At 33.8% G+C, this 25,927-nt stretch overlaps 4 protein-coding genes across 4 annotated transcripts; 3 read left to right on the top strand and 1 right to left on the bottom strand.

The window, feature by feature from the left end:
• Positions 1-4,503: 4,503 nt before the first annotated feature.
• On the top strand, positions 4,504-7,420 carry LOC120083558 (sorbitol dehydrogenase). The gene is made up of 6 exons (XM_039039374.1): positions 4,504-4,793; positions 4,980-5,047; positions 5,346-5,582; positions 6,171-6,461; positions 6,705-6,892; positions 6,968-7,420. The coding sequence occupies exons 1-6, from the start codon at positions 4,673-4,675 to the stop codon at positions 7,158-7,160; spliced, it is 1,098 nt and encodes a 365-aa protein (XP_038895302.1). The 5' UTR covers positions 4,504-4,672; the 3' UTR covers positions 7,161-7,420.
• Positions 7,421-7,614: 194 nt separating this feature from the next.
• Positions 7,615-9,521, top strand: LOC120083567. The gene is made up of 2 exons (XM_039039387.1): positions 7,615-9,038; positions 9,155-9,521. The coding sequence occupies exons 1-2, from the start codon at positions 8,586-8,588 to the stop codon at positions 9,419-9,421; spliced, it is 720 nt and encodes a 239-aa protein (XP_038895315.1). The 5' UTR covers positions 7,615-8,585; the 3' UTR covers positions 9,422-9,521.
• A 2,137-nt stretch (positions 9,522-11,658) lies between these two features.
• LOC120070361 (post-GPI attachment to proteins factor 3-like) lies at positions 11,659-14,933 on the top strand. The gene is made up of 5 exons (XM_039022300.1): positions 11,659-12,093; positions 12,767-13,028; positions 13,117-13,313; positions 13,474-13,661; positions 14,300-14,933. The coding sequence occupies exons 1-5, from the start codon at positions 11,978-11,980 to the stop codon at positions 14,584-14,586; spliced, it is 1,050 nt and encodes a 349-aa protein (XP_038878228.1). The 5' UTR covers positions 11,659-11,977; the 3' UTR covers positions 14,587-14,933.
• Positions 14,934-16,083: 1,150 nt separating this feature from the next.
• LOC120087730 (dehydration-responsive element-binding protein 1A-like) lies at positions 16,084-17,019 on the bottom strand. The gene has a single exon (XM_039044617.1). The coding sequence runs from the start codon at positions 16,889-16,891 to the stop codon at positions 16,256-16,258; it is 636 nt and encodes a 211-aa protein (XP_038900545.1). The 5' UTR covers positions 16,892-17,019; the 3' UTR covers positions 16,084-16,255.
• Between the last annotated feature and the right edge of the window lie 8,908 nt (positions 17,020-25,927).

Here is a 25,927-nt window from a genome sequence, read left to right as displayed (position 1 = left end):
TGTTATAAATATGATTTATATCTAGTGGAGGAGAAAAGGACTATGGTTTATATGTTGCATATGATGTGATATTAAAACTATAGATTATAAATATAATATGATTATATAATTAAACAATTATGAGATAATTGTTGGTGGTTTTTTCTCCATAACAGTACATGATAGTGGGGGTAGTATTCAATTTTTGTAACTGAGGATAAAAAAAATAAGTTTTCATTTTCCAAAGTGAGATCGGACAATCGCTTCACGAATTGTACACTGCCCATCGTATAGCAAACGAAAGCCTACATGATAGCTCAAGTTTTCCTAAGCAATTTGTGGTGTACACGCACAGTCGACCTAAACGATCATATAACTTTTACTAAGCAATCACATGCGACAACAATTTTACCTAAACGATCGTCTAAACGATCAGCCCCGTTTACCAAATGATTGTGCATCTATTTCTAAACGATCAAGCACCCATCTATACGATAGACACAAAATCTCTCCTACTTGCTTGGTCATTGAATATGATTGTAGTTTCCTCCTCCCTTCTGTCAAATCCAACAGAGTTCACACCTCCTGGATTCTCACTCTAAGAATACCGATGTTACTGAGTGGTTGTGTCCTCCTTGCTGCTTGTTCGTATAGAAGACCATGCGATAGTAAGCGACAACGAGATTTGGTGGACGATATAGACTTGGCAATCATAACAACAACGAAGTTGTTGGTATTGTAGAGAGCAAGAGATATAGAGAAGAAAAGTTTTTCAAAGGTAAGTCATTTGTTCCTTTGTTATTTATTATTAAAAGCATGTCGTAATTTGTTAATAAATGCATAACTTGTTGTATGTTTGTGAATGCGGTATTTCTATCACAATGAATTTGGAACAATCTTGCTTCCGCTCATAGGTCCTCTTTGATAAGAGTTCCTTCAATAAGAGTACTGGGATTGTTTCCACATCATTCATATCGAGAATTCGCAAGAATATCCAGGGAAATACATGATCATGCCAGGGATATCCAGTTATCAGGTTGGGAGGGTTGCATTTTTATGTGTGATGATTGCTTGAATGTAGAATTGGTTTCCCAAAAATATTTCCTTAAAACAAAAAACTTGTCTTATTTAAAAGTTACCACTCACTGGGCTATTTAGCTCACGTTTTTCAATGTTTTATTTCCCCCTCCCCCCAGATAGCGAAAGCGGAACATTCTGGGAAAAGCCACCCATGGTCTGGAACTGTTACTCTCTCATAGAGCGAGACTCGACTTGGGTTATCTTTGGAAGTCATGGATTGTTAAAGCTAATATTGTGTAATAATATGAACCTTGTAACTGTTCTTAAAAATTAATTAAGATTTATATATAATAGCTATCTATAGTCGAGAGGGGGTGTGACACAAGGATACTCGAATAACTGACAAGAGGAATTCGTAATAGCACCAAAGGGACAAGAAAATGCTTCCCCTTTTTTGTCATGAACTTGTTTTGAAAGAATTTAGGTGTTAGGAATTTTCATTTTTGGTTAATTTTTCTTAATTTAAAATTTATATTTTAGGGGTACCTCGACTTAAATGGTATGGAATTTTGAGGTGAAATTTTGTTTAAATTCTTTACTTAATAAAATAGTCCAATTTCTTTTATTTTTGATATAAACATTTGTCGTCATAGAATCCTGGTCCCTCATCTAGAACTCACTCGAGACTTCCTCCTTCTTCAGAGAAACCTTCTGATCATGTATCTAGTGTTCACTCTCGCTCATCTTCAGATGTGGATGTTACTATGGCCCCTAAAAGAGTGACTACCAGAACCAATCGGAGAAAGATTCCTCTAAATGTTACTTCATTCCCATCGATGGTGTTTCCTTCCACTATGAAGAGAATGTTTGAAAATGGAAGTATGTTGTGGGAAGAAGAATTGATTAACAAACTATATCTAACAAGACTCAGCCCTGTATGGACATTATGGAACTTATCAATCAAGCTAGTTTAATAAAGACGGTTAACCAACTTGGGCCACTTTATCCTCAGCTTATTCATGAGTTCTTCATTAATCTTCTAAATTCGTTTGATGATCCTAGTAGTTCTGACTATAGAAAAGTACATGTTAGAGGTGTCTGCTTTATTATATCTCCTGAAGTTATCAATGATTTTCTTAATCGTGATGATAGTCCCACTCTTGGTGCTCCACACCCTTCGATTGAAACCTTGGTGTTTGAGTTAACCGGAGGAACCTACATTTCTTGGCCTTCGTCTAGTCAACTTTCTGTTACCACATTGAGTGTCAAATATGATATTATTCATAAAATCTGTATAATTGGTGTCAGTCCATACATGGTTCTGGGGTATCTTCTCTCTTGCCAGCCTACTTTATCAGATTGGAACAAGTTCCTGATTTACTTTCGGTGTTTTTACCCACAATCAAGTGTTGCATCATGTTGAATCCTTCGCTATCAAACTACCTATTTGTTTCCCACGTTTTTGGTGTGGTATAATGCTTACTCAGTGCCCCACCATTCTTACTTCATCTGATGCTTCTGGTCCTACTGCCAAGTGTATCAACTTAAGCTACAAACTGTTTCAAGGCTCCCATGTGCTTGATACTATGCATAACATTTGTCTACCCAAGTCTGATGACATACATGTGCTTGATGATCTTTGTGCTTCTGAAGGTGGTCTCTTGATTCCCATAGATCTTGGAACTTGTATTTTATAAGTGCTGGCCTCTTAATCATGAACCTTGAGTAGCATCATTCGTTCTCTTACTGATCATCGAGCGTCTGTGGATACTCTAATTTAGTTGCTGAGTTTGCTTTTGCCTCTGGATGATGCTCCATCTACTTCACATCCTCCTTCATCTCCACACGTTTAATTTTCGTCTTATGGAAATCAAAGGGGAGTGGTGTTGTACTGGGGTTTGGTTTGTGTGTGGATATACTGTTATATTGGTTTGTTTTGGTTGACTCAGCTGTTTGGTTTAGGTTTGGTTTGTTTTGTTGGTTGATTTGCAAATTGTTGTGTTGTTGGTTGGTTTGCAGTTCTTTTTGTTTGGCTTCTTGCTCCTCTTGTCAGCACATGATTGCCAATAAAAAAAAATGTTTCTGCCAAAGAGGGGCTTGTTATTGGCACATGATCCTTTCTGGTTGACGGGTTAGACTGTTTGATTTCATGTTTGGAATGTTTTGTCTACTAACCTTTTTGGTATTAATGTTGGCTACCTTGTCTGTCTCTTCCTTTTAGAAGTTGATATAAAAGGAAGTTTTAAATATAGATGAATAATAGGTTTTTGATTGACGAATTAAGAACGAGAAGTTGATATAAAAGGAAGTTTTAAAAAATAGATGTATAGTAGGTTTTTGATTGACAAATTAACAACGGGTGTGTACAGCGGTTGCAGAAAGAAAAAGAAAGAAACACAACCAATTTTTTTTTTTAGACGGTGAGATTCTTGAAAAGAAGCATTGAGTTTAGGGGAACCTAAACGTACAAGATTGAACAAGCTAAAAGCTTTTGACTCAGAGGGTGCCTAAGTAGTTGGAAGATCTTGAGATAGGTGATATTGAGTTTAGGGGGATTTCAAACTACTATCTTACTTGATACTAGTTCTATCGGATAAGTAAGCTTTCATGTAAACCTTGTGAATATTATTATCTTCTTTTCAATTGAGTCCTAAGCCCCTCATATGTAGGTAAAGTTATATCGAATTGAGTTGACATATTGTGTATTATTTCTCTCTCTTATCTATGTGTGGGTCACTTTGTTAGCATCATAGTGTTCATCAATACTTCAGTTATTTTGATTGTGTGTACTTCTTTTTCACATTATCTTTTAATTTGATATTTTTCCATATTATATGCACCGTTTAGATTCAAAATATGATTTTCTTTTAGAAATCATATCAGCACCGAAGCCTCTCACCAGGAGAATAGTGGAACTGCAGAAATTAGAAGCCTTAACCATTTGATTCACGCAATGAATTTGAAGAGAGGGAAGGGATCTTTTATCTTATTATTCTTGGTTTTTGACTCTCAGTTCTGGATCATCAATATCCAATCCATCCTATATATCAGCCAAATAATAATAATTATTATTCTTTATTTAAAACGAAAAAACTATTAAAAATATTTTTAAGTATTTATCTATTAGAGATAGACGATTTGATTACCGTCCATGTCTGATGAATGGTGTATTTTGTTAGGTTTATAAATAGTTTATCAAATTTAGAAAATTTGAAAACACCCAAAAAAAAAATTGTTTAAATTTAATATTGTTGATGCAACGGATTTGGATAAGAATTCTCAAATCGGCCAAATATCTCAGAGAGGTGGCCCCACACACACGAAAATTACCATAAATATATAAACGCTTTCTTTTGAATTTTTTATCTTCTGATGTCCTTTTTATTTCACTCTGCATCTGCTTAAATCAAAATCAAAATCAAAATCAAGTTGGTATTGATTAGAATTACAGATACTGAAGAGTGAAATTCATTGAGATTGAGATTGAGACAGAGATACGATTGGTTTTTCTTTTTTCTTTTCAAATCTATTTTAATAATAGTAAACAAGTGAGGGTTGGATCTCATCCACAACCACCTACGGCCACACCTGTGCCTCAAATTTTCAAGCCCATAAAACGACCCTTTCGAATTTCGGTCCACGCAGGGACTAGAGAAAGAAACAGAGAGAAATCATGGGAAAAGTAGAAATGTCTCAGGGCGGCAGTGGGGAAGATGGAGTTGAAGAGAATATGGCTGCTTGGCTTTTGGGTGTCAATAACCTGAAGATTCAACCTTTCCACCTTCCTCCTCTTGGTATGCAACTATTCTTATTGCTGTGCACCGTATTAATTATTTCTCATGTACTTCCGTCACTGCACTCCTGCTCAGTATGCTTGTTCCTGATGAATCATCCGCTTTCTTATCTAGATTCTTCTTCATCTTCTTTAACTTTTTCCATCTTAGTAATATCAGTGAACGCTTTCTTGATGTCGAATTTAGGACCCCATGATGTTAGAGTTAAGATGAAGGCTGTTGGTATCTGCGGCAGTGATGTTCACTACCTCAAGGTAGCTTTTCCTCCCTCAGCTGTTTTCGTTATTTTTTCAAACTTTGGAATCGTGGGTTTTTCTGTTTTGTTCATTCCCATGTTAAATCCATGCCCTTTTTTTTATTAATTCTGATCTGGAAATTGACGAGAGAAGAATATGAGATGCAGATCCTGAAAAGTTCATATACTTGGTTTAGTTTACTTACTCATAAAACCTGTGTTTATTTGAGTCTGAGAGGAGAAAGTGATGGTAGGAAGGGTCTATCAATCAATATTATCTTTCATTTTGGACTTATGCTCTGTCTGCATATTTTCAGACACTGAGATGTGCACATTTCGTCGTTAGAGAGCCAATGATCATTGGGCATGAATGTGCTGGGATTATCGCAGAAGTTGGGGCTGATGTTAAGCATTTGGTGCCGGGGGATCAGGTTGCGCTGGAGCCTGGAATTAGTTGCTGGAGATGTAGTCTCTGCAAAGAAGGCCGCTACAATCTATGCCCAGAGATGAAGTTCTTTGCCACTCCCCCTGTTCACGGTTCTCTTGCAAATGAGGTAACCGACCTCTATGCTTCTTGAGACTCCATGTGATTTAAGAATGAAAAATTTTACGAGAGGGAAACAATTATTCTGCTTATGAATACGTTGGTGCTGTTTCCGATGTGTTTTTCTTGGTTATGTCGTATTCACTGCTATCCTCTGCTAGTCTTTTCATCTTCTTGCACAAATCAGTGCAGTGGATCGCTTAAGTTATGACTTCAAGGACTTGATTTGTAGTCTTTTTAAACTCTAGCGATTCTTATAGATAAGGGAAGAAGCAAGGTTTAATTAATGTGGCAAATTTACTATTGCTGCCCCATCAAGATATTCTTATATCTTTGCCTTTCAGAAGAAGAGGTAGTTTTAAATGAACTATTACATTCATTGATGCATACATTTGGTGTGGATACCCCTTGTCCGATGCCCTTGAACTTGAAATTTTACCCGGTAATGTTGTCGAAAGTATGTTGTAAGAACTGTCATTTTGACTTCATTCTGATTGAGTTGGTTAATTCTGATTGAATTTCTATGATAGGATTTCTGGAAATCTGAATGATAAGAAATGTGTGGTGTATATCAAGTTTATGCTTTTCTTTCCAACAGGTGGTTCATCCAGCAGACCTGTGTTTTAAATTGCCAGAAAATGTCAGCTTAGAGGAAGGAGCCATGTGTGAGCCCTTAAGTGTTGGTGTTCATGCTTGTCGACGAGCTAACATTGGTCCAGAAACAAATGTTTTGGTCATGGGAGCTGGACCAATTGGGCTTGTCACTATGATGGCTGCACGTGCATTTGGTGCCCCACGGATTGTCATTGTCGATGTGGATGACTATCGATTATCTGTTGCAAAGGAGCTTGGAGCAGATGAAGTTGTTAAAGTTTCAATTGACATTCAGGTTTCCCTGTCTTTAAGAAATCCATTAAAACTTTCCATCCTTTCATAACACAACCACCTTCATTTATTTACGTTCAACTGTCCAATTTTTATGATCTGTCTAGAGAGGTTAGTAAAACTTGGGCAAAGCTCAAATTCACACTCAAGAAATACCAGTGTTTTCGACTCTTACAAAGCTCCAGACTTGTCAAAGTACATAGTTTTACTGTCGATTACTACATAACTAATGCATCTAATGTTGCAGGATGTAGATGAAGATGTTGCTCAGATACAAAAAGCCATGAAAACTGAGGTAGATGTGAGCTTCGACTGTGCTGGCTTTAACAAGACAATGTCAACAGCTTTAAGTGCCACCCGAGCTGGTGGTAAAGTTTGTCTCGTTGGAATGGGTCACAACAAGATGACTGTTCCACTAATTGCAGCTGCAGCAAGGTAACTTGATAACTGCTTTCTGCATACACAAGTTCTTTTTCCATTTTACAGAGTATAATAAGCTTTATATGGCAGGGAAGTCGACGTGGTTGGCGTGTTTCGGTACAAAAACACGTGGCCTCTCTGCTTGGAGTTTATAAGAAGTGGTAAGATCAATGTGAAGCCGCTTATAACACACAGATTTGGTTTCACACAAAAGGAGGTGGAAGATGCTTTTGAAACCAGTGCGCGTGGTGGTAATGCTATTAAGGTCATGTTCAACTTGTGAACTATCATTCTTTGAGAGACGGACCCAAAATACTGTGTCGTGCAAGTCTTAGACAATTGTCCTCTAGAGAAAAAAATAATAATAAAAATAAAATAAAATCTGTTTATAAAGTGAATCTTATATTTCTTTAAGATCTGGGTCATAGTTATACCTTATACGTTTAGCTTCTCTTTGTTTGTATTCATGTCTTATTAGTGGTTGTCTTAAGTTACCGAACTTTTCTCTTTGTACCTATCAATGACTTAGAAATGTTTCTGTTCTCTCTTTTTTTCCCTTTCAAACAATGAAATGTTTATGCATGTTTCAAAATAAGTACATATATATGATGACACTGTTATCTATATTTTGGAATAATTTTTAGTTTCTAGTTAAAATTTTAATTAATATTTTATAGATGATTATAGAAATAAGATATTAAGAAAATATATGAATCAAGAGACCAAGGATTGGTGTCTTTGCTTGCCTATTAAGCTCCTTAATGGGGACTAGTCTCACTTTTCAAGATTCTATCTTCTAATTGAAGACATTATTTACGTGGGGTTGCGTTTAATATTTTTCATTTTTGTCACTAGTTTTGGCATCCTCTTAAAGCTATTCTTTGATTTGGAAGGATGTTTTTTCAGATAGTATTATCTTCCTTGGTTTCTTTCCTTTTTAGTGAATAATTAAGGGAGTAGTTGGGGATGGGTGATGCTTTTGTTGTTTGTTTCTGCAGTCTTGGTCTTAAAAAACCTCTGCCCAAAGAAGAATATCCTAAATGATAGTACTGTACAGCAATTTCTAGTTGGGCCCTAAATAGTAGGTGTGCTTTTAGGGTTGTCATCATACTAAGAGAGGTAAAAGAAACAATAACATGTTCGATCTAAAACAATAGATAAGACATCAATTATTGTATCATTCAATTTACATAGTCAACTGTTGGATTTCTTTGTGAGGTCTTTGAAAAGCAGTTCACAATAACTTGTACATAAACAAATTCATAAGCCTCTTTCTTCTTCCAATAATAAAAAAGGTTTTATTTGAGGAATTCATCAGAGATTATGGAAGTCGTTGAAGAGATTGACAGATGGAAATCTTATCATTATGGAAACAGAAGCGGAAAAAGAAAATAAAATGGAAAAAAGAACCAAGGTTAGCCTTTGAGTACTAATGATTAAAAAGTGATGGCATAAAAAGTATGAACCACAAACTTTTTATTCTCTCCCTTTTTATGTTTGGTTGGGATTGAAAAGAAGTAGAATAAGCGTGTGGAAGCCCAAGCTTTAGAGATAAAAGGATAAAGGATAAGTCATTAAGAATCACACAAATTAAAGACAGCCTCATAAAAACACTATGCTTTGATTTCAGGGATATTTTGGATATTCTTGCTTTATCATCACTCTCTCTCTTTCTCTTAACACGACCTAACAATAGAGAGTTCCCCATATGGGGTGTAAGCTAAACTCCCCCAATACCCCAATTCTCTTCAAATTTGCCTCAAAAATACCCAAACTTGGAGGTAAAAGCATCAATTTTTGTCCTACTTTTTGTCTCAACAGTCAAAACCAAGAAACATCCACCATTCCCACCGACACAAAGATCCCAAAATTTGATATTTCCACCGTTCATTTCAAATCTCTCACAGCCTGCAAGCTTGGCATCTCCAGATACCCTGATTTCCAATACGATGCTGAAGGAGGAACAGGAACTGGATCTGCTAAGGTCTGTGGTGACAGCAGCAGCAACCATGTTTCAGTTTCTTTCGATGTTGACACTCTCTATATCCCACCATTGACAACTCAAACCACCAAGTTTCTGGGTCTGCCATTGCCACCGTTTCTGAAGATTGATATTCTTCCTGAATTATTCCATGGGAACATCAATCAAGAGTCTGGCAAGGTACTCATGCCCATAAGGTGTTTGATAACAGTCCTAGCCCAACAAAATCTTTAAAAACTGGTTTATTTAATTATAAAGATTAATGACAAAGATTTGATTGTTATATGTGCAAGCAGGTTGAGCTTGAATTCGAGGCAAAGTTCATGTTCTCAATTGGGAGTTTGTATAAAGCTCCTCCATTGCTAGTAAAGACAGTGCTGAGTTCTGAAGAATCAAAAGGAAGCATAAGAAGTGGACAAGGAGAAAGATTGGATGATAAAGGAAAGTGCAGATTGGTGGGGGTGGCTACTGTTGACCCCATTGATGATTTGTTTCTCAATTCTTTCCTCTCTCTCCCCACTGAATGTATTGCAAACCTCAATGCTATAATCACATTCTCTTAGAGAGAGAAAATTTATGAATGTAATGATGTAATTGTTTGGGATAAAACCAGACACATATTTGAAAACAAATAATTAAATGCATAGGTAGTTGTTCTGGTCATCCATGATTTGTGTTTGAATTTTGACATTGCATTTTTTTATAACCCTTTTGTCTGGTGGAGAGCAAAAGAAAACAATATCTTTCTGTAGTTTTTCTATAGCTAATATTTCTTTTAGTGGTTGGTTTTCCATTCATTATTTAATAAGATTTAGAATCTGTTTCGATATTCTACACTTTTATCAATTGTATCTGTCCTCACAAGACGTGCTTAGGTTTGATTAATTAATTAAAAAAATTGATGCGATCATGAGTGAAATTATTTTTTATTTTGATACAAAGCTTCGAAACTAAACCGTGTTGAATGTTTTATAGAGATTGTTATGAGCGACTCTAGACATATAATGGACACAAAATAAAGAAAGAACAAGATCTAGAAAATAACAAAGTTCATGAAAAAGTAGAGCATCAAAGGTCCGTTTTTAGCGCAAGGGAGAGGGTTAGCTTGGGTCAAGGCTAAAATGAACGTGTTTAACCACAACCAAGGTTGAGGCCTAGCTGAGCAAAATAGTAAATGGGCATGTTCTACCCATTCTCCAGCCTAAAGTATCACCCCAAGATCAAAATGGGCTTAGGGATGGTGCTCAACCTCAATCAAGAACGTGATCGACCCTAGCATAATATGAAATGGGGCATGTCCCTTAGCTAGGAGAAATGAAGATATATCCTAAAGCAATTTTGAAACCTTAACAAGACAACTTAAGTCAATCACTAGCATCATTACAGGTACGAGAAAAAACAAGTTAATTGACTCTTCGCCTTGAAACCCTAAATCTATTACATAGATTGATTCATTAATTTAAGCATTAGGGCGTTTGTGACAAACAACACATTGGTGTATAGATCTTTTTGTGCCTTACAAATTGTTTAATTCTCCAAAATACAATTAAAAAAAACTCAAAAACACAAGTTTACTGTCAATTCCATGTGAAGGTCGGATGCGTAAGTCCTGTTCAGTTTGTGACATTAACATTGGAGCAAATACAGTATTTTAGATGATTTAAATCAATTCATTAATATTATTAATTGTTAGATATTTAAAACCAACTACCTAGAGCACCATTCAACATGATGTTGAAAAAAAATTTTCGTAAACCATTGCACCATATGGTTGAGTGGATTAAAATATTTGTAAATTTTTAACAAGTTTGAAGTCAAGAATTCTATTCCCTCATATTTATAGTGTTACATTCTAAGCAAATAAAATATGTTAAAAAATTTTCTTACATTAATAAATGATAAATGAATCAAACCTCCTTTTAAACTAGTACGGAGTCATATTTAACATTTTTATTAATGATAAATACATTAAAATTTCTTATTCTCCTATTGTGAATGTGAGAATTAAGATTCAACTTTAAGTCCGTAGAAAAAGCTATTGATATCTAACTTAAGTTTAATTTTGTTAGTATAAAGAAGAGTATAGAAATTTAAACCTTCAACCTGAAGGGAAGTAAATACATGTCAATTGTATTATGTTTACTTGGTTAGCTATTGAACTTGATTCATTAAATATTACCGTTCACAAATTAGTTTTAGTTATGTCAATCTAAGTAAATAATTAAATAGAAGAAATATTAATTATCTTCTCAAAAGGCGGTGGTTCGATCTATCACATCGCAATATTTGAACTTAAAAAGAGAATAAAATAATTTTCATAATTTCATTTTTAAAAATAATTTAAAAAATAGAGGATAAGTATAAAAGATGAGACTGACCATGTCTTGTAGTGTTTATACAAGAAACAAGTTTCCATATTAACTTTTTTGGAACTATTTTAAAGTAAATATGCATTTTTTTTCGAAAAGAAAATATTAATCTGGAGAAAAAGAGAGTAAATGACAAACAATCTGTTTAAAAGGACATACATTGAAAAGAACAAGAAAAAGAAAGGTAATTAGGTAAATTGCATTAATTTTCTTTATGAAATTCCACATTGAACGTTAATAACGAATAAGTACTTGAAATTAAAGTGTGTGATATAATTATGAAAAGGGAAAAAAATAGTAATGATAATAATAATAAAGAAAGGAAGACGACAAAAGAAATGGGGAGTATTGAGAAGAATGGAGGAGAGCATCAATGCGTCCACGTGTCAAAAAGTCAATCACTACAAAGTCCAAAGATCATCACCTCACCAGGATTCCGATCTCCTCTTTCTTCTTTCCCGTTTGCCCAACCAATTTCCATAAACACCAAATTGAAAATTCCCATTAAATTATATTAAAAAAAAAAAAAAAAAAATCCTTTCTTTCTATTTCTCTTCTGTTCTGTTCTGTTCTTCATCCTCTTCGCCTCCACTCCACTGCTCGCCTCTGTTTCTGTTTCTGTTTCTGTTTCTGTTTCAGAACAATCTCTTTTCTCTGATTCATGGAACCTTTCTATTCGATTCTTCACTCTCACCCCTTAATTCCCTTCAATTCTCTCTGAACCTCCCTTTGACTTTCCACCCATATCTCATGGCCGCCTTTCCTCATTGCCCTCTTCTTGCTTTCTTCTTCTTCTTCTTCTTCTTCTTCTTCTTCTTCCTCCATCCCCTTTACGCCAGCCCCGGTGACTCTGATCCTATTTACAAGTAATTTCTTTTTCTCTCTACCCTCTGAAACTCTTCCCCGTTGCTTTCCTTCGGCTTTTTATTGGACACCTCATTTTGATTTTCCCCTCTTTAGCTATTTCTACACTTGTCTTGTAAATGGGATTTTGATTTAATGCGTTATCCTTCCGAGTCTGTGTTTAATTTATTGTTTGCTTGTGGTTATTGAATGGGGTTGGTCTCCATCATGGGAAACTTTGATTTTCTTTTTAATATGTGGGGGTTTGTACTGTGCTGGTGTGTGAATCAACGAATGCAATGTTTTGTAATTCTCTGGTTTTTTTCTTTTAAATTTTATTTTTAACCTGTTCATTCTACTATTTGTTTGTTGGGGGAAATTCCCAAATACAAAGAGGGCTCTTTGCTACTGCCTTGAATTGTGAAAACAATCGTTTTAGTTCACTATTTGAGCATCCATCAAGCTTATTATTAGAAGTTCCACGATGATTAAGCGCTTGTGATTTGTGAACATTGCTTATTTAGGCACTAGTTTCAGCTTCAGTGGATTGGTATTAAGTTATTAAGTCATTGAATCTTTACCTTAAACATTGGTTTGGACTTTGGATAGAGTGGGAACAAGGTGATTTAATTTTTCGTTCTTTGTTTTGAGAGAAAATGTGGTAGTTCATTGATTTCATTGGCTATTATATGTCAGGGATTGTGTGGTGCAGTGTGAGAAATCTGGGTGTGCTGGTGACAAATGTTTCCAACATTGCAAATTCTCATCTGATGGGAAGCCTGTAGATGGTCCATGGTATCTGCAGGAACCTTTGTATTTACGCTGGAAACAGTGGGACTGCCAGACCGATTGCAGGTACCACTGTATGCTTGCTAGGGAGGAAGAAAGAACTAATCTTGGTGATAAGCCCGTCAAATACCATGGCAAATGGCCATTTAGACGAGTTTATGGCATTCAGGTTTGCCCAATCACTTCGTTTCATATCTAAGTCCTTTCCCATCCTGCTCTTCTTCAGCTCATCTATAACTTTTCCATTAATATGATAGGAACCAGTTGCAGTTGCTCTTGCTACCCTCAATCTTGCCGTGCAATTTCATGGCTGGATATCATTTTTCATTCTTCTTTACTACAAGCTTCCAATGAAGCCCAATAAGAAGACCTACTATGAGTATACAGGATTGTGGCATATCTATGGAATCTTAGCCATGAATTCTTGGTTTTGGAATGCTGCATTTCATTGTAGGTAAGGCATTATATAATTTAATCTTCGACATGGCAAACAGTGAGGTTATCAGGCTACATGATCTACCATACTGTATGCTCTACTTATATACAAGGAAATTTTTCACATTTCTAACTTACTACCTGCGTTGCTATGGTGCTTGGATTTAAATTGCTTGTAGAGATGTGGAGTTGACTGAGAAGCTGGATTATTCTTCAGCTGTGGCATTTATTGGATTTTCCCTAATTGTAGCAATACTGCGAGCCCTTAATGTGAGAGACGAGGCTGCTAAAGTTATGGTATCTGCTCCTATAATCTCGTTCGTGACAACACACATCTTGTATCTGAACTTCTATAAACTTGATTATGGTAATCTATCAATCCTTTAGACCCTATTTCTTGAATGTAAATGTAATTTTAGCTCTTTCGGTTGGAAGCAATTTTCCTATTCATTTTTCAATTAGCTGTAGATATATCCCTAAGCATCTTTTATGGTTCTCAGATTTTCCATCTTTTCAATATTACATTTCCTGGACATATGTAGAAGTAGAACTGTGAATCAGCTAAGTGAAACTGACTAAACAATTTTTCTGTTCTGTGCTTTCTTTTACCGTTAATTCTCTTAACAATTTTATCAGGGAATATGATGGTGAGATTTGGTGGTTCCCATCTGGTGCTTAAGTTCACCATTTCTATACTTTACATATTTTTCTCACTTATATTGTTTTTTCTTAATTAGACAAATTACTTCTCTGTCCCTTCCCTTCCTTGTATGTTATCAACTCTCTCAATATCTTCTCTATCTGCTATTTTATCGTCAATATCCTTTGAATCCTTGCAAGAGAAAATTTAAAGGTCTGAACTTCTGATGTCCAATAGATCAGGCTTCTAGGTCATATGTTCAAATAGATTAATGAATTACTGGACTCCATCTCTCATTGGGATTGAAGAATAAAATATTTCCTTGATATCAGAAGTATGACTTGAGAAAATTGACTACCTTTCAGGACTAAATGCTAAGGTCTGCGTGGTGATGGGCATTACTCAACTTGTTGTTTGGGCAGTTTGGGCAGTTCTTTCTCGCCATCCGTCGCAATGTAAGTTGTGGATATTAGTCTTGGGAGGGGCGGTTGCGATCCTTTTAGAGGCATTTGATTTCCCTCCCTACGGAGGATATGTCGATGCTCATGCACTCTGGCATGCAACTTCAATTCCTCTTTCATATATTTGGTGGAGTTTTGTGAGAGATGATGCTGAATTTAGAACTTCTACTCTTCTCAAGAAAGTGAAGTAGCAGATCCGAAATCATCAGGAATTTCTCGAAGCACTTTCATTTCATTTTTAATTCAACAACACTCTGGTAGGTTCCCTTGTTTTTCTGGTGTTGCTTGGTGAATACCAAAATGTTACCCTGAAATGTTCTTTGTATAATGATATTTGAATATCAGGACCAATAAGTTTTCTTTTCTTCTCAATTTGTTTTTGACTTTTTGGTCCTGAGATATTTGTTGGTCAACAGATAAAAAAAGGTCCCACAACACCAGGGTAGTTAGTTATTTACAATGTAAACATGCAAATATTTTGCTGATATCAGCAGTTTATGTTAGCCAAGTTCTGATTTATGCAGTTTGCTTGCTCAAATCCAATTTGCTACAAGTATTTCACTTGTGGCTGCTTCATGTTTGTTTCCAACACTTGGCTGGATATCCTTCTACAATCTTCTTGCTTTTCAATATCATTTTGAAATCCAATTTTCTTTCTTCCGTCTTCAGATGAATGAATCTTCATTTCCCTTTTATTACATTTATGATAAGTGGTTTCATTTGATTACAGGACAACAATCTTTAATTCATCAAAAATGAGTTGCATATTAAAGATTCGAAGATCCGCCAGTGTCCTCTAATTATGGCTAAGGACACAAAAATGTCTTGTTTTGAAAGATATGCAAACTATATAAAAAGTTTGAATGAACAAAAACCCAGTTTCCTGAAGTAAACAATACAGATATTGAAGATATAGAAACTGGATATATATCGGGACATATAGCTCTAAATTGAAGCTATATTTTATTTTTAGTCGAGGTTAAATCGTGAAACGGAACATGTATCGAAATGGAATTTTAAGATACCGTATATCAAAATGTATCGTAAGTTTTAATTTGATGAATAACATTTGAATATAAATATAAATAACAAAGTCCAACGATGAGAAATAATCAGCCAAGAATATCTAACTCCAAAGTTTTAAACACCCAATCAAAAAAACATCAATCAACTTCAAAATAAGTATGAAACTTTGAAGTTTAAAAACAATATAACTTCTTTGAAAGAATAAAATTTTAACTAATGGTTAGGATGGAAGGAAACGAAGAGTCACACTACAATTCCAATTAACCCCATGATAGAACAAGAAGAATTTATTAAACTATTAATTTTTGTTTTTTAAAAAAAGAGTTAATACTTTAAAAATGAAATTGGTTAATAATATTGAATAATGATATGAATCACACATTCCAACACTTGTCTTTTCACTTCCTTTCACTGTTTCTTCACACCTCCTGTCAAAGTTTTTCATTTGTCTTTTCAACTACTTCATATTCTTCTTTCTTCTTTCTGCTTTGTTCTTCGTGATTGGAAGCAAAGAACTTGCTTAAATAAGGAAGAGAATGAGTTTTCTAAATTTGAATAATTTGCATCTTTTGAAAACATATATCGCTTTCGTAGAGAAAAGACCTCAAGAAAAGCAATAACACCGAAAGAGAGAGAAAGAAAGAAGAAGATAACAACAGAAGTTAAGTGGGGGAAAATACTCGGTTTTCACTGTATCACTTTTGCTACAATCAACCGCACATTCTAAGCTACTAACTATGTGAAAATCAATACCTTAAAAACACTCTTTTTATGTTATAATTTCTATGTACATGTACATAAATTGAATGTAAATGTAAAGACTAATAATGATCGTTAATAACTCCATAATGACACGTCAGAATAAAAATCCATGTCATCACGAAAATGCTGAGGTGGAGGCAACATCATCCCCGCAGCCATATCCTCCAACAGTCCCGGCATTCCAAAAACTGCTTCCTCATCCATGTAAAACACGTTTTCCGGCGTCGTCTCCGCCGTCATCCAATTTTCCGTCCTTGAGTCATCAACCGAAGACCTATCTGACTCAACCGGCCGGAATGCCTCCGCCGCCTCCGCTGCCGCCTTCTGGATATCTCTGGCGTCAGCAGACGCCGGCACAGGAAGCCGCCAGGCAGAATCGGCGAAATTGAGACAAGCAGTGAGACCTCTAAGCGCGAGGGCAGCGACGTCGTGAGCCCGAGCCGCCATCTCCGCGGTGGGAAAAGTGCCAAGCCAAATCCTTGACTTCTTATTGGGCTCTCTCACTTCACAGACCCACTTGCCGGAGTTCCTCCTCCTGACTCCTCTGTAAACCGGATGCCTTGTCTCCTTAAACTTCTTCCTGCCAGCCCTCTTCTTGGGATTACTCTCCGCCAGCATAATCTCCTCATCCAAATAAAAGGGGCGGCGGCAATTACTACTCTCGGAACTGGAAAAGTAGTCTTCATAAAAAGTTGAAAAAGAATCCATTTTTGGAAGTGGGTTAAGTGATTTAAATTGAAATTATCCGAATTAGGAGTGAAATTGAAGGAATTAGAGATGGGTTTGATGGATAAAGAAAGAGAGATCATGATTTTTATAGTGTTTGGTGAATTTGGATTGAGAGTTGGAATTGAAAGCAATTAAACACTGAAACACGGAGTTAACTGATAAGGAGCCAGCCTGTGCTGGCTGCCCACGCCATCAACAGTTTTGGATTTTTTTCTTGTCCCTTTTCATTTCTTAAATTCATAAAATATTAAAAAGAGAGTTTTTAAAAAATATATATGGAAAATGAAGATTGAAAGGTAATGAGTCAACTTCAGGAACTGACATGTGTCAATTTGACTTGTTCTTCACTACGGAAGATTCTATTTTTTCCTTTTAGTATCATTCTACTTGTTCTTCAACCATTGGGCCTTGGTTTTAAATATTACCCCAAAACTATTTAACTTCATTATTATCACTCTTAGATTCGTCATCCCTCAATCTCCACTTCCATTAACTTCTAAAAATAGGTGAAATATATATATAAATACATATAAACTAGTTAATGTCAATTGTCACCCATATAAACTTTCTATTAATGTATTTAGAAACTTTTAACTTATTGCCTGGGGGATCATTCAATAAATAAATAAATAAATATATATATATATATATATACGTGGAATGGGTGAAAATTTTGATTTATTAACTCAAGGGTGAAATGGTAAATTTAATTTATAATTAAAATTTAGTCTATAGAATTCTTATCATTTAGTTTCTATATTTTAATTCGTAACGTACAATTGAATATTTTAAGTAATGTATTTTGTAGGGATTTATGTATGGTCTATTTTCTTCATAAAATTTCCAAAGGTTAGGTTATGAAAAAGTAAAAAGTGAGATATATATGTATGGGCATTTTTTTTGTTAACTGTCTTTTTAGATATTTTTGTAACTGAATGTTGATGGTTAAAGATATTAGGTCCATGTAGTGGATTAAGTGTTAAGGATATTAAGGATGCCAACACATAAAGTCTTGTCTATCTACCAAAGGAATATGACTTACCAAAGGAATAGGTTGGTTACAAACAAATCTCTAACCATTTGTATTTGTTGAGTTATTTTTTCATTCCCAAATTAGGGATTCCATATTGTATAAATACCTCACCTATGTATATTTCAAATACAAGAAATTATAAAGGAAAATTTGGCTTGCCACTATCATTTGCTATCTATCGTCTACTTGATTGAGCTATCATTTACCTTGTCTAAATGCTATTGTTTGCAACGTGAGTCAAGCCATATCCTTCAACCTCTCTTTCCTAACTTTAAGGGTATTAGGTTAAGATTCATTGTAAAGTCTAGATTTTTGCCTCTTATAGTTAGGTTCTTCAAGGAATGTGCAATATTTTTGTGACATCACTTGAACATAAACATATAGTTGCAAATACGTTGTCTAATGTGCAATGACAAAAGTTAGTTCTCTTTGTTGGTGGACAAATCACCCCACTTTGCTCGTAGATAGATGTTCCATTTCTTTTTTCGCTTTTTGTATTTCTCCAAAAAAGAAAAAAAAAAACTAACATCTTCATTTTCCTCTCTCTTCCTCCCTGCAACATATCCAATAACTCTACCCAAAAAAATAATAAAAATAATAAAAGCAAAGAGAAGATTAATTTAAATACAAAAAATTATTTTAGACAAACTTACCAATTTAAAATCTTATCCTAAATTAGAAATTTTTTGAAACATCCTAAATTAGAAATTTGCATACAAATAATAATCCAAAATTTGTCAAACTTAAATTAAAACATAAAATGGATCAATTTCAAATTTTAAAAAATATAAAATTCAAATTCAAATTCAAGCGATTCAAATTAAAAAAAAATTTATATTCATATTCGATTTTAAATCAAATTTGAATAAAATTGAACATTAAAATGTATAACAAATAATGTTGAAAAATTCCAAATCAACTACTGCATATAACTATAGACATAATTTAAATAATAGAAGAAGAAAAATATATATAGATATAAATTTAGACACCTTATAAATCAAAATTCTAACTTTAAAACAATAATACTTCAAACACATATTTCATAAATTCAAACTTAGATTATTTAACTCTAACTCTTCCGACTAAACAATTCTAAATCTAATAACTCAAACACCACCTTATCAAGTAGTAATCTTTCATAAAAGTCAACGTAGCAAATATATTTTAGCAAAGAGACGAAAGCTCCAAAAAAAATGGTCAAATGCACAAAATTACCCTCTTTTGAAGTGCTTAAGGGAAATCACATCGAATATCAATCAAAATCATCCATTAGTCGATTGGTAGTGTGTGGTATATCAAAATTTATACAATTTATACTAACAACTAGCATATATATATATCATCATGGTCGTGTATCTAGTCATATCAACTGTAATCATTAAGCAATTTGATGTATAGTTGTTGGTCTATTATTGACCTATCTTATTTAAATTAGCTAGCAAACTTGAAAACTTAATAAGATTAATGTAGTAATTAATCAAATCATGCACAACCAACACACAACCTAACATGACGAGAGAGTGACAAGTCAAACACTCACAAAAACTTAATGCAATTGATGTATGTACTAAGGTTGCATGTGAATGAATCCTAACACATTTCATCTACAATTTTTGGTTATGGTCATAATATCTCTCCTAACCATTTCGTTCAAGATTAAAACTCTAGTTCCAAGAAAGCATCACATATACATCTTGTCTTGTGACACCTTTCAACGTCATATAATACCTTTCTCCAACATTTTTTGCACGTCTTTATACATCATTCATATATAACAACTCTCAACATTTAAAACAAATTTCTACCATGTACATTATAATTAGCCAATTCTTTTATGTGTTCACAGAGGATCAAGGATGTTCGAAGGAGTGACAATCTAAACAATCTAGATTATCTAACTCAAATGGTAAGAGTTCGAATGGGTTAGTTTTATTTAGATTAAAATATCATTTTAGTCCCCGAACTTTGAAGTTTGTTCAATTTTAGTTTATATAATTTCAGTTGTTTGATTTTAGTCTATATACTTTTAACGAATCTTAAATCTAGTCCTTTAATTTTTTTTATTTAATCAAAATTTATTAAATAATAAATAACAATTTTCATATAAGAAAATACAATATGTGAAAATGTTTTAAAATTTAGAGTAAAAATGCTAAAATAAAACATAAAGATTTCTTAAAAATCAAGAAAAAGCAAGTAAATTTAAGATTTATTAAAAGTATAGGGATTAAAACTGAACCACTAAAAGTATAGAAATTTTTCTTAAAAATCAACCGTAAGCAATCTTCCTTCGTTGGTGCCGATTTCTAGTGGCATTGAGTACATGATCTCCCTTCTTTGATTTTCCAGTGATTGATTTCTCACATCTTTCTCCGATTGTTTTTTTTTTAATCCCATATTTTAATTTGTGATCTCTCACATTTAGAGTTCAAGCTTATAATAATAATAGTGACCCAACCCAATTCGAATTTTAATGGTTGAGTTGGAAAGCATGTTTGGGTCTTATAGCCAATCCAACCTATCTAAAGTTTTGAATGGATAAAGAAAAATATCAAATCAAATCTCTTAACTCAACCAAACCTGATTATAAGGGTGGATTCAAGAAAGGTAAGGTCAATCCAACCCATCCAAATTTTCGAATAGATATTATTCTTTTAATCTCATTTACTTTCTAATTTCCAAACACACATATTTGTACATTTTTTTAATTTTTACTACACTTGAAACTAATTAAAAGATTATTTTATTTTGAATTTTCTCACATGTATAAACGTATATGTCCACCAATAATTTTCAATTTAAGTAAATTATTTTAGGAAAGTTAAATTTACCAAGAATAAAGTTAATTCCATGTTTAAAAACTTGGATAGCAATATATATACTTGTAATATACATATTTAGATTGTGGTTAAATTATCCAGTTTGTGGGTAATTATATAAAGAAAAAAAATTGTAATTAATATTACTTAATCGAGATATTATTTATTATTCCTTCTGAGATTACATATATTTAAATGATAAATTACAAATTTTCTTAAAAAAAATTAAAATTACAAACTTAGTTTCTAAATTATTAAAATTGTGTCTAATAAATTCTAAACCTCATACTTTTTCTGTTTAGTTCACATAAATTTGTGTCCTTGATATAAAGTTTTGGATTTGTCCGTTAATAAGTACCATAAAATATCTAAGAATAGAAAAAAGAAAAGAAAAGAAAAAAAAAGAGGTGTCGGAAATACACTAAAAGGAGAAAAAAGAAAAAGAAAAAGAAAAAGAAAAAGAAAAAGAAAAGGATTAGGGGAGAGAAGGAAGGAGAAGGTTCGTGGGGGGGCTCGGAAGTGAGTGACAGGGAAGGGGACAGCATGCAAAGCGACGTGGCAAACGCAGACAAAAGAAAAACTTTCGATGACGTGGCAGAAAACTCCAAAAGAAGACACGGTTTTTTTTTATGGACAGTTAATGAATGGGAAACTGAATTTCCGACACCGATACGGTTACTGACTGTGACTGAGAGTGGGTGACAGAGAATTAGGGATTAGTACGACCGGTGGTTTTCCCGCGGAAACGCGTCAACCAACCACGTGCCTATTAAGCAGGTGACATTACCAGGTCCACTCCTTAACCCACACCCTCCCACTTGGCTTTTTCTTTTCTTTTCTTTTTTATATATCACATCATTTTATAATTATTTACCCGTCTTATTTGATTGCGACTTTTACCTTTATTTTTTTAATTATTTATATTCTTTTTTTTTTTTTATGTATAATATATGAAAATGAAACTTCTCACCATTGAATTTCAACCTAATAGTTTTTCCATCCAAAATCATATCCAGTTTCGTATGCCTCTTTCCTACATATTTATGTCTTTTTTCTAATTCACCAAAATGATTATTTTTTTCAAAAATAAATGTTGAACCTTTTGTTAAAAAATATTTTCGATTCATGATATTTTTGTTGACTATTTCAAATAATGACATTTTTGGAGGGTTAATCTGTCATTCTATCTTTAAATTTTTTATCCTTGCTACTTTTTCCCCAACATTATCCATATTTCTTCTTTTTCTCTTTTTTGTATCATAAAATCTGTTCTCATCTGAAATTTGCTCTTATTTTAAACAAAACTACAGAAAGAAGAAACAAAAAAAACACCAAGAATGGTTTCAACTAAACTCTCTCTCCTTTTAATTTGAGCCATGGTTTCTGTATTATACTTATGTAAATGGTGATGAGACCCAAACAATATAACAACAACTCACTAGGATCTCCTTCAAAACATTCAACCAAATAATTGTTCACTAAAACACCACAAATATATCACCAAAATAATCACCAAGCAATCAACCAACAATGGATAGCAATAAACCACAAAATTCTAGAAGACTAAAAGCAAAGAGCACACACGGATTATATGTGAAAAATCTCTTCAATGTGAAATGTAAAAGTCACGGGACTTGTGAAGAGTCCACCTTTGTTAACTTCTCTTATTATGATAAAATTGAGGATAAAAAGCTCAAACCAGTCATATAAAGATTTACTACTCACCAATACTATCATACATAAAAAGATCACCACTTGAGACATAAAAATAATGAAAATCACCAAGTTTTACAGGTTATGTTCTACAGCGATTACAGAAAAACCAAAGATCCAAACAACGATCTAATCGTTCAAAACAAGACTCTATGTATCATGAACAGGTTGACCAAATTTTAGCATGATCCAACAATTCAAACTTTGGCAATCGACAACTTTGTGAAAGTTGTCACTAAAAAGACCGAACTATTGTCTTCCTCTCCGATTTTTCACTTTTTTTTTCCCTTAGATCATCCTCATATCATATAAAAGAAATCCTAGAGCTTTCAAGATGGGTCAACCCAAAAAAATTAGCCCCAATTGGGCTCACAAAACACAAGTTTAGAATAAAGTCTTGATTGTGTAACAAGTGGATTGAACAACCACAACAATTCCCCCTTCCAGCCTAATACAAGGAAGACTCACTCACATCCATGATCACTTGAATCTTACCCTGACAAGCTTACTACAAAGCTCAATCTTGCTTCCAGGAACTACTTTAGTTAACATATATGCACTATTCTTGTCAGTGTGGACTTTCTTCAGATTCGATCTCTTCTCTTCAATTACATCTTGTAGCCAATGATATCTAATGTCAATGTGTTTAGTACGAGCATGATACATTGGATTCTTGCTCAAATCCATAGCATACTAACTATCACAAACTATAACATACTCACCTTGCTTCAAACCCAACTCTTAAAGAAACCTTTTAAGCCATGGCATCTCCTTGCTTGCTTCCACTACTGCAATATATTTTGCCTCAGTTGTATACAATACTATGAAGTTTTGTAGCTTAGATTGCCATGAGATGGCTCCCCCTGAAAATGTACACACATAACCTGAGGTAGACTTTCTGTTATCAAGATCACCTGCCATGTCTGCATCAGTATAGCCGTTAATCATATGTTTGCCACCTCCATACATAAACTCAATTTGGAGGTGTCTCGCAAGTATCTGAAGATCCACTTCACTACTTCCTAATGAATCTTACTTGGGTTGGATATAAAATGACTCATTAGACTGACTGCATGTGTAATATCAAGTCTAGTACACACTATAGCATACATCAAAGAACCAACAATAGAAGAGTAAAGAATGTTTCTCTTTCTCTGTTGTAGGGCAAGCTCTCTTACTTAGCTTAAAGTGAGTTGCTAGTGGTGTACTTGTTGAGATTGATGTCCTAAAGCTAGTGTATCTCGTGGTTTGTAGTTTTGTTAACACAAATTATTTATCTAATAAAATCAGAGGTATTTTATTTGACATTTAGATAACACTAAATCGATTTAATAAACTAAGATCTAAGGTTATATGATGTCACTTGAACAGTGTATGGCTGACATACAAGTGGTTCATGTTCAAGTAATAACCTAAAAGGTTTGCAGTAAATGGATAAAGGTTAGGTGTCTTATCTTGGTAACACTGTGGATGCGACCCACTTTGTAATTGTTACATGAGATGTAAGTGTTACAAACAATATGAACCATATTGTTCGTGTAAAGACATGTGAGTTGGGGTATCTTGTACAAAGGAGTTTATATATAGACCAGACCACAAAATAATTAGTTTCTCTTTATAACATCGAAACTTCAAGAAACTAATATTTTACTAGGATAACCATAGAAGACTTGACCTTAATCTCAAGTGAGTTATGAACTCCGATTTATGAAGACAATCCTTTCATCTGTATGGGTGAAAGTGGCCCAGATAGTCGACCCGATAAACTTACCATTTTGAGAATTTGTCTGATTAGGGCACTGGGAACACAGTTACATGAGATGAAATTCACTCCTTCCATTCCTTGGGGAAGTAGATAAATTGCTCCCTTAATAGCTGGTTCCGGGTCTTGAACAATGAGGCCCCAATCTCTCACTGGGCCAAGAAGTATTAGCTTATAATTAGACTATAAACTGTTTGTTTATTATTAGAAGAATCAGTGGTACTTAAGGAGTTAGATGTAACTGTAAGGGTAAAATGATATTTTGACCCAACTGTAATTATGAGCATTTATGAAAGGTCATCACTCTATTGATTGGTTATATCCATGGACACAGAAATATATCTACAGTGCGAAGAGTGCAGCTATTGGTCTTTAGTGAAATGATCGATAGTTAATGAATATTGATTAATTAGATTAAAGAAATTTAATCAATTAATTTCATATCATTGGAGCTTCTAATCTGTAGGTCCATAAGGTCCCTTTGTTAGCTCACTAAAGGATAGTAATGAGAAATAATTTAAATTGTTCAAACCAAATTAGGAAATTTTATATTAATGAGATTAATATATAATGGTTAATTATAGATATGATCGATCTATAATTCAAATTATGTAAGAGAGATATATTTGAATGAATTGGATTCATAAAGAGATGTATACATATAAATATCTGATATTTATATGTTAATTAACTCCATATTAAAAATGATTTAATATAGTTATTTAATTGATTAATTGATGGTTAATTAATTGATTAAGAAATAATGGAGATTGGAAGTTAGTATAGATATATGATATTTACGATAATTAAATAGATGTATATTAAATAGAATTTAATATATGGTTATTTATTACTGTGCCAATTAATTAAATAAGGGTTATTTAATTAATCAGCACTAAGGATATAAAGGAAAATTTTTGGAGAAGGGGTTAACCTTTCTTAAGGGAACCATGAGGTCTGCAGTGGAAGCAGGATCATCCCAATTTACAGATTTCACAGAATTAAAATTACAGAACATACAAATTATGCATTATCCAATTTTACAGCATGCTCAGCAAAGAACACTTACCCTTGAAGCCAAAAGGTCTTCACATAATTCCTCGATTCGATCACGAACTCGGCTCGTACTAAAATCCAAAACATAACAAAATCAACTGGCCACCACCATAAATGAACCTCCAATATTCTCCTTAGGGATTGAGAATTAGTAGGAGGTGTGGGCTTTGCTATATTTTGGTAGAAGGAGGAGAGGATTTTTGGAAGAGAGGAATTTTCTCTGAAGGAAAAGATAGTGGGATTGGTGTCTTAAATCTCTCTTGTATTATCGTAGTTTGTAAACATTATACAAACAAATTGTTATTAATAAAATATTTGTTATTTTATGAGCATTTGCTCAATCCAATAAACTAAGATCCTAGGTTATTTTATGTAATTTAAACATGTATGTAGAGACATACAAGTGGATCATGTTTAAATGATAACCTAAACGGTTTATAGTAGATGGATAAGGCTGGGTACCTCATCTGATGACACTACGGATACGACCCGCTTGTAAATGTTACAAGTATTGTAAAGTTCTACAAATGATTTGATTCTGATCGTTCATGTGGAAATGTGTGAGCAGGGGTATCCTATATAAAGAGTTTATATAAGACCGGACCACAAAATGACCATAGGTGACATGA

This window comes from Benincasa hispida, chromosome 1 (genome assembly GCF_009727055.1).
Source record: "Benincasa hispida cultivar B227 chromosome 1, ASM972705v1, whole genome shotgun sequence".
Lineage (NCBI taxonomy): Eukaryota > Viridiplantae > Streptophyta > Magnoliopsida > Cucurbitales > Cucurbitaceae > Benincasa > Benincasa hispida.
The sequence above is the reverse complement of the archived record's forward strand: the minus strand, read 5'-3'. Positions and strand labels throughout refer to the sequence as shown.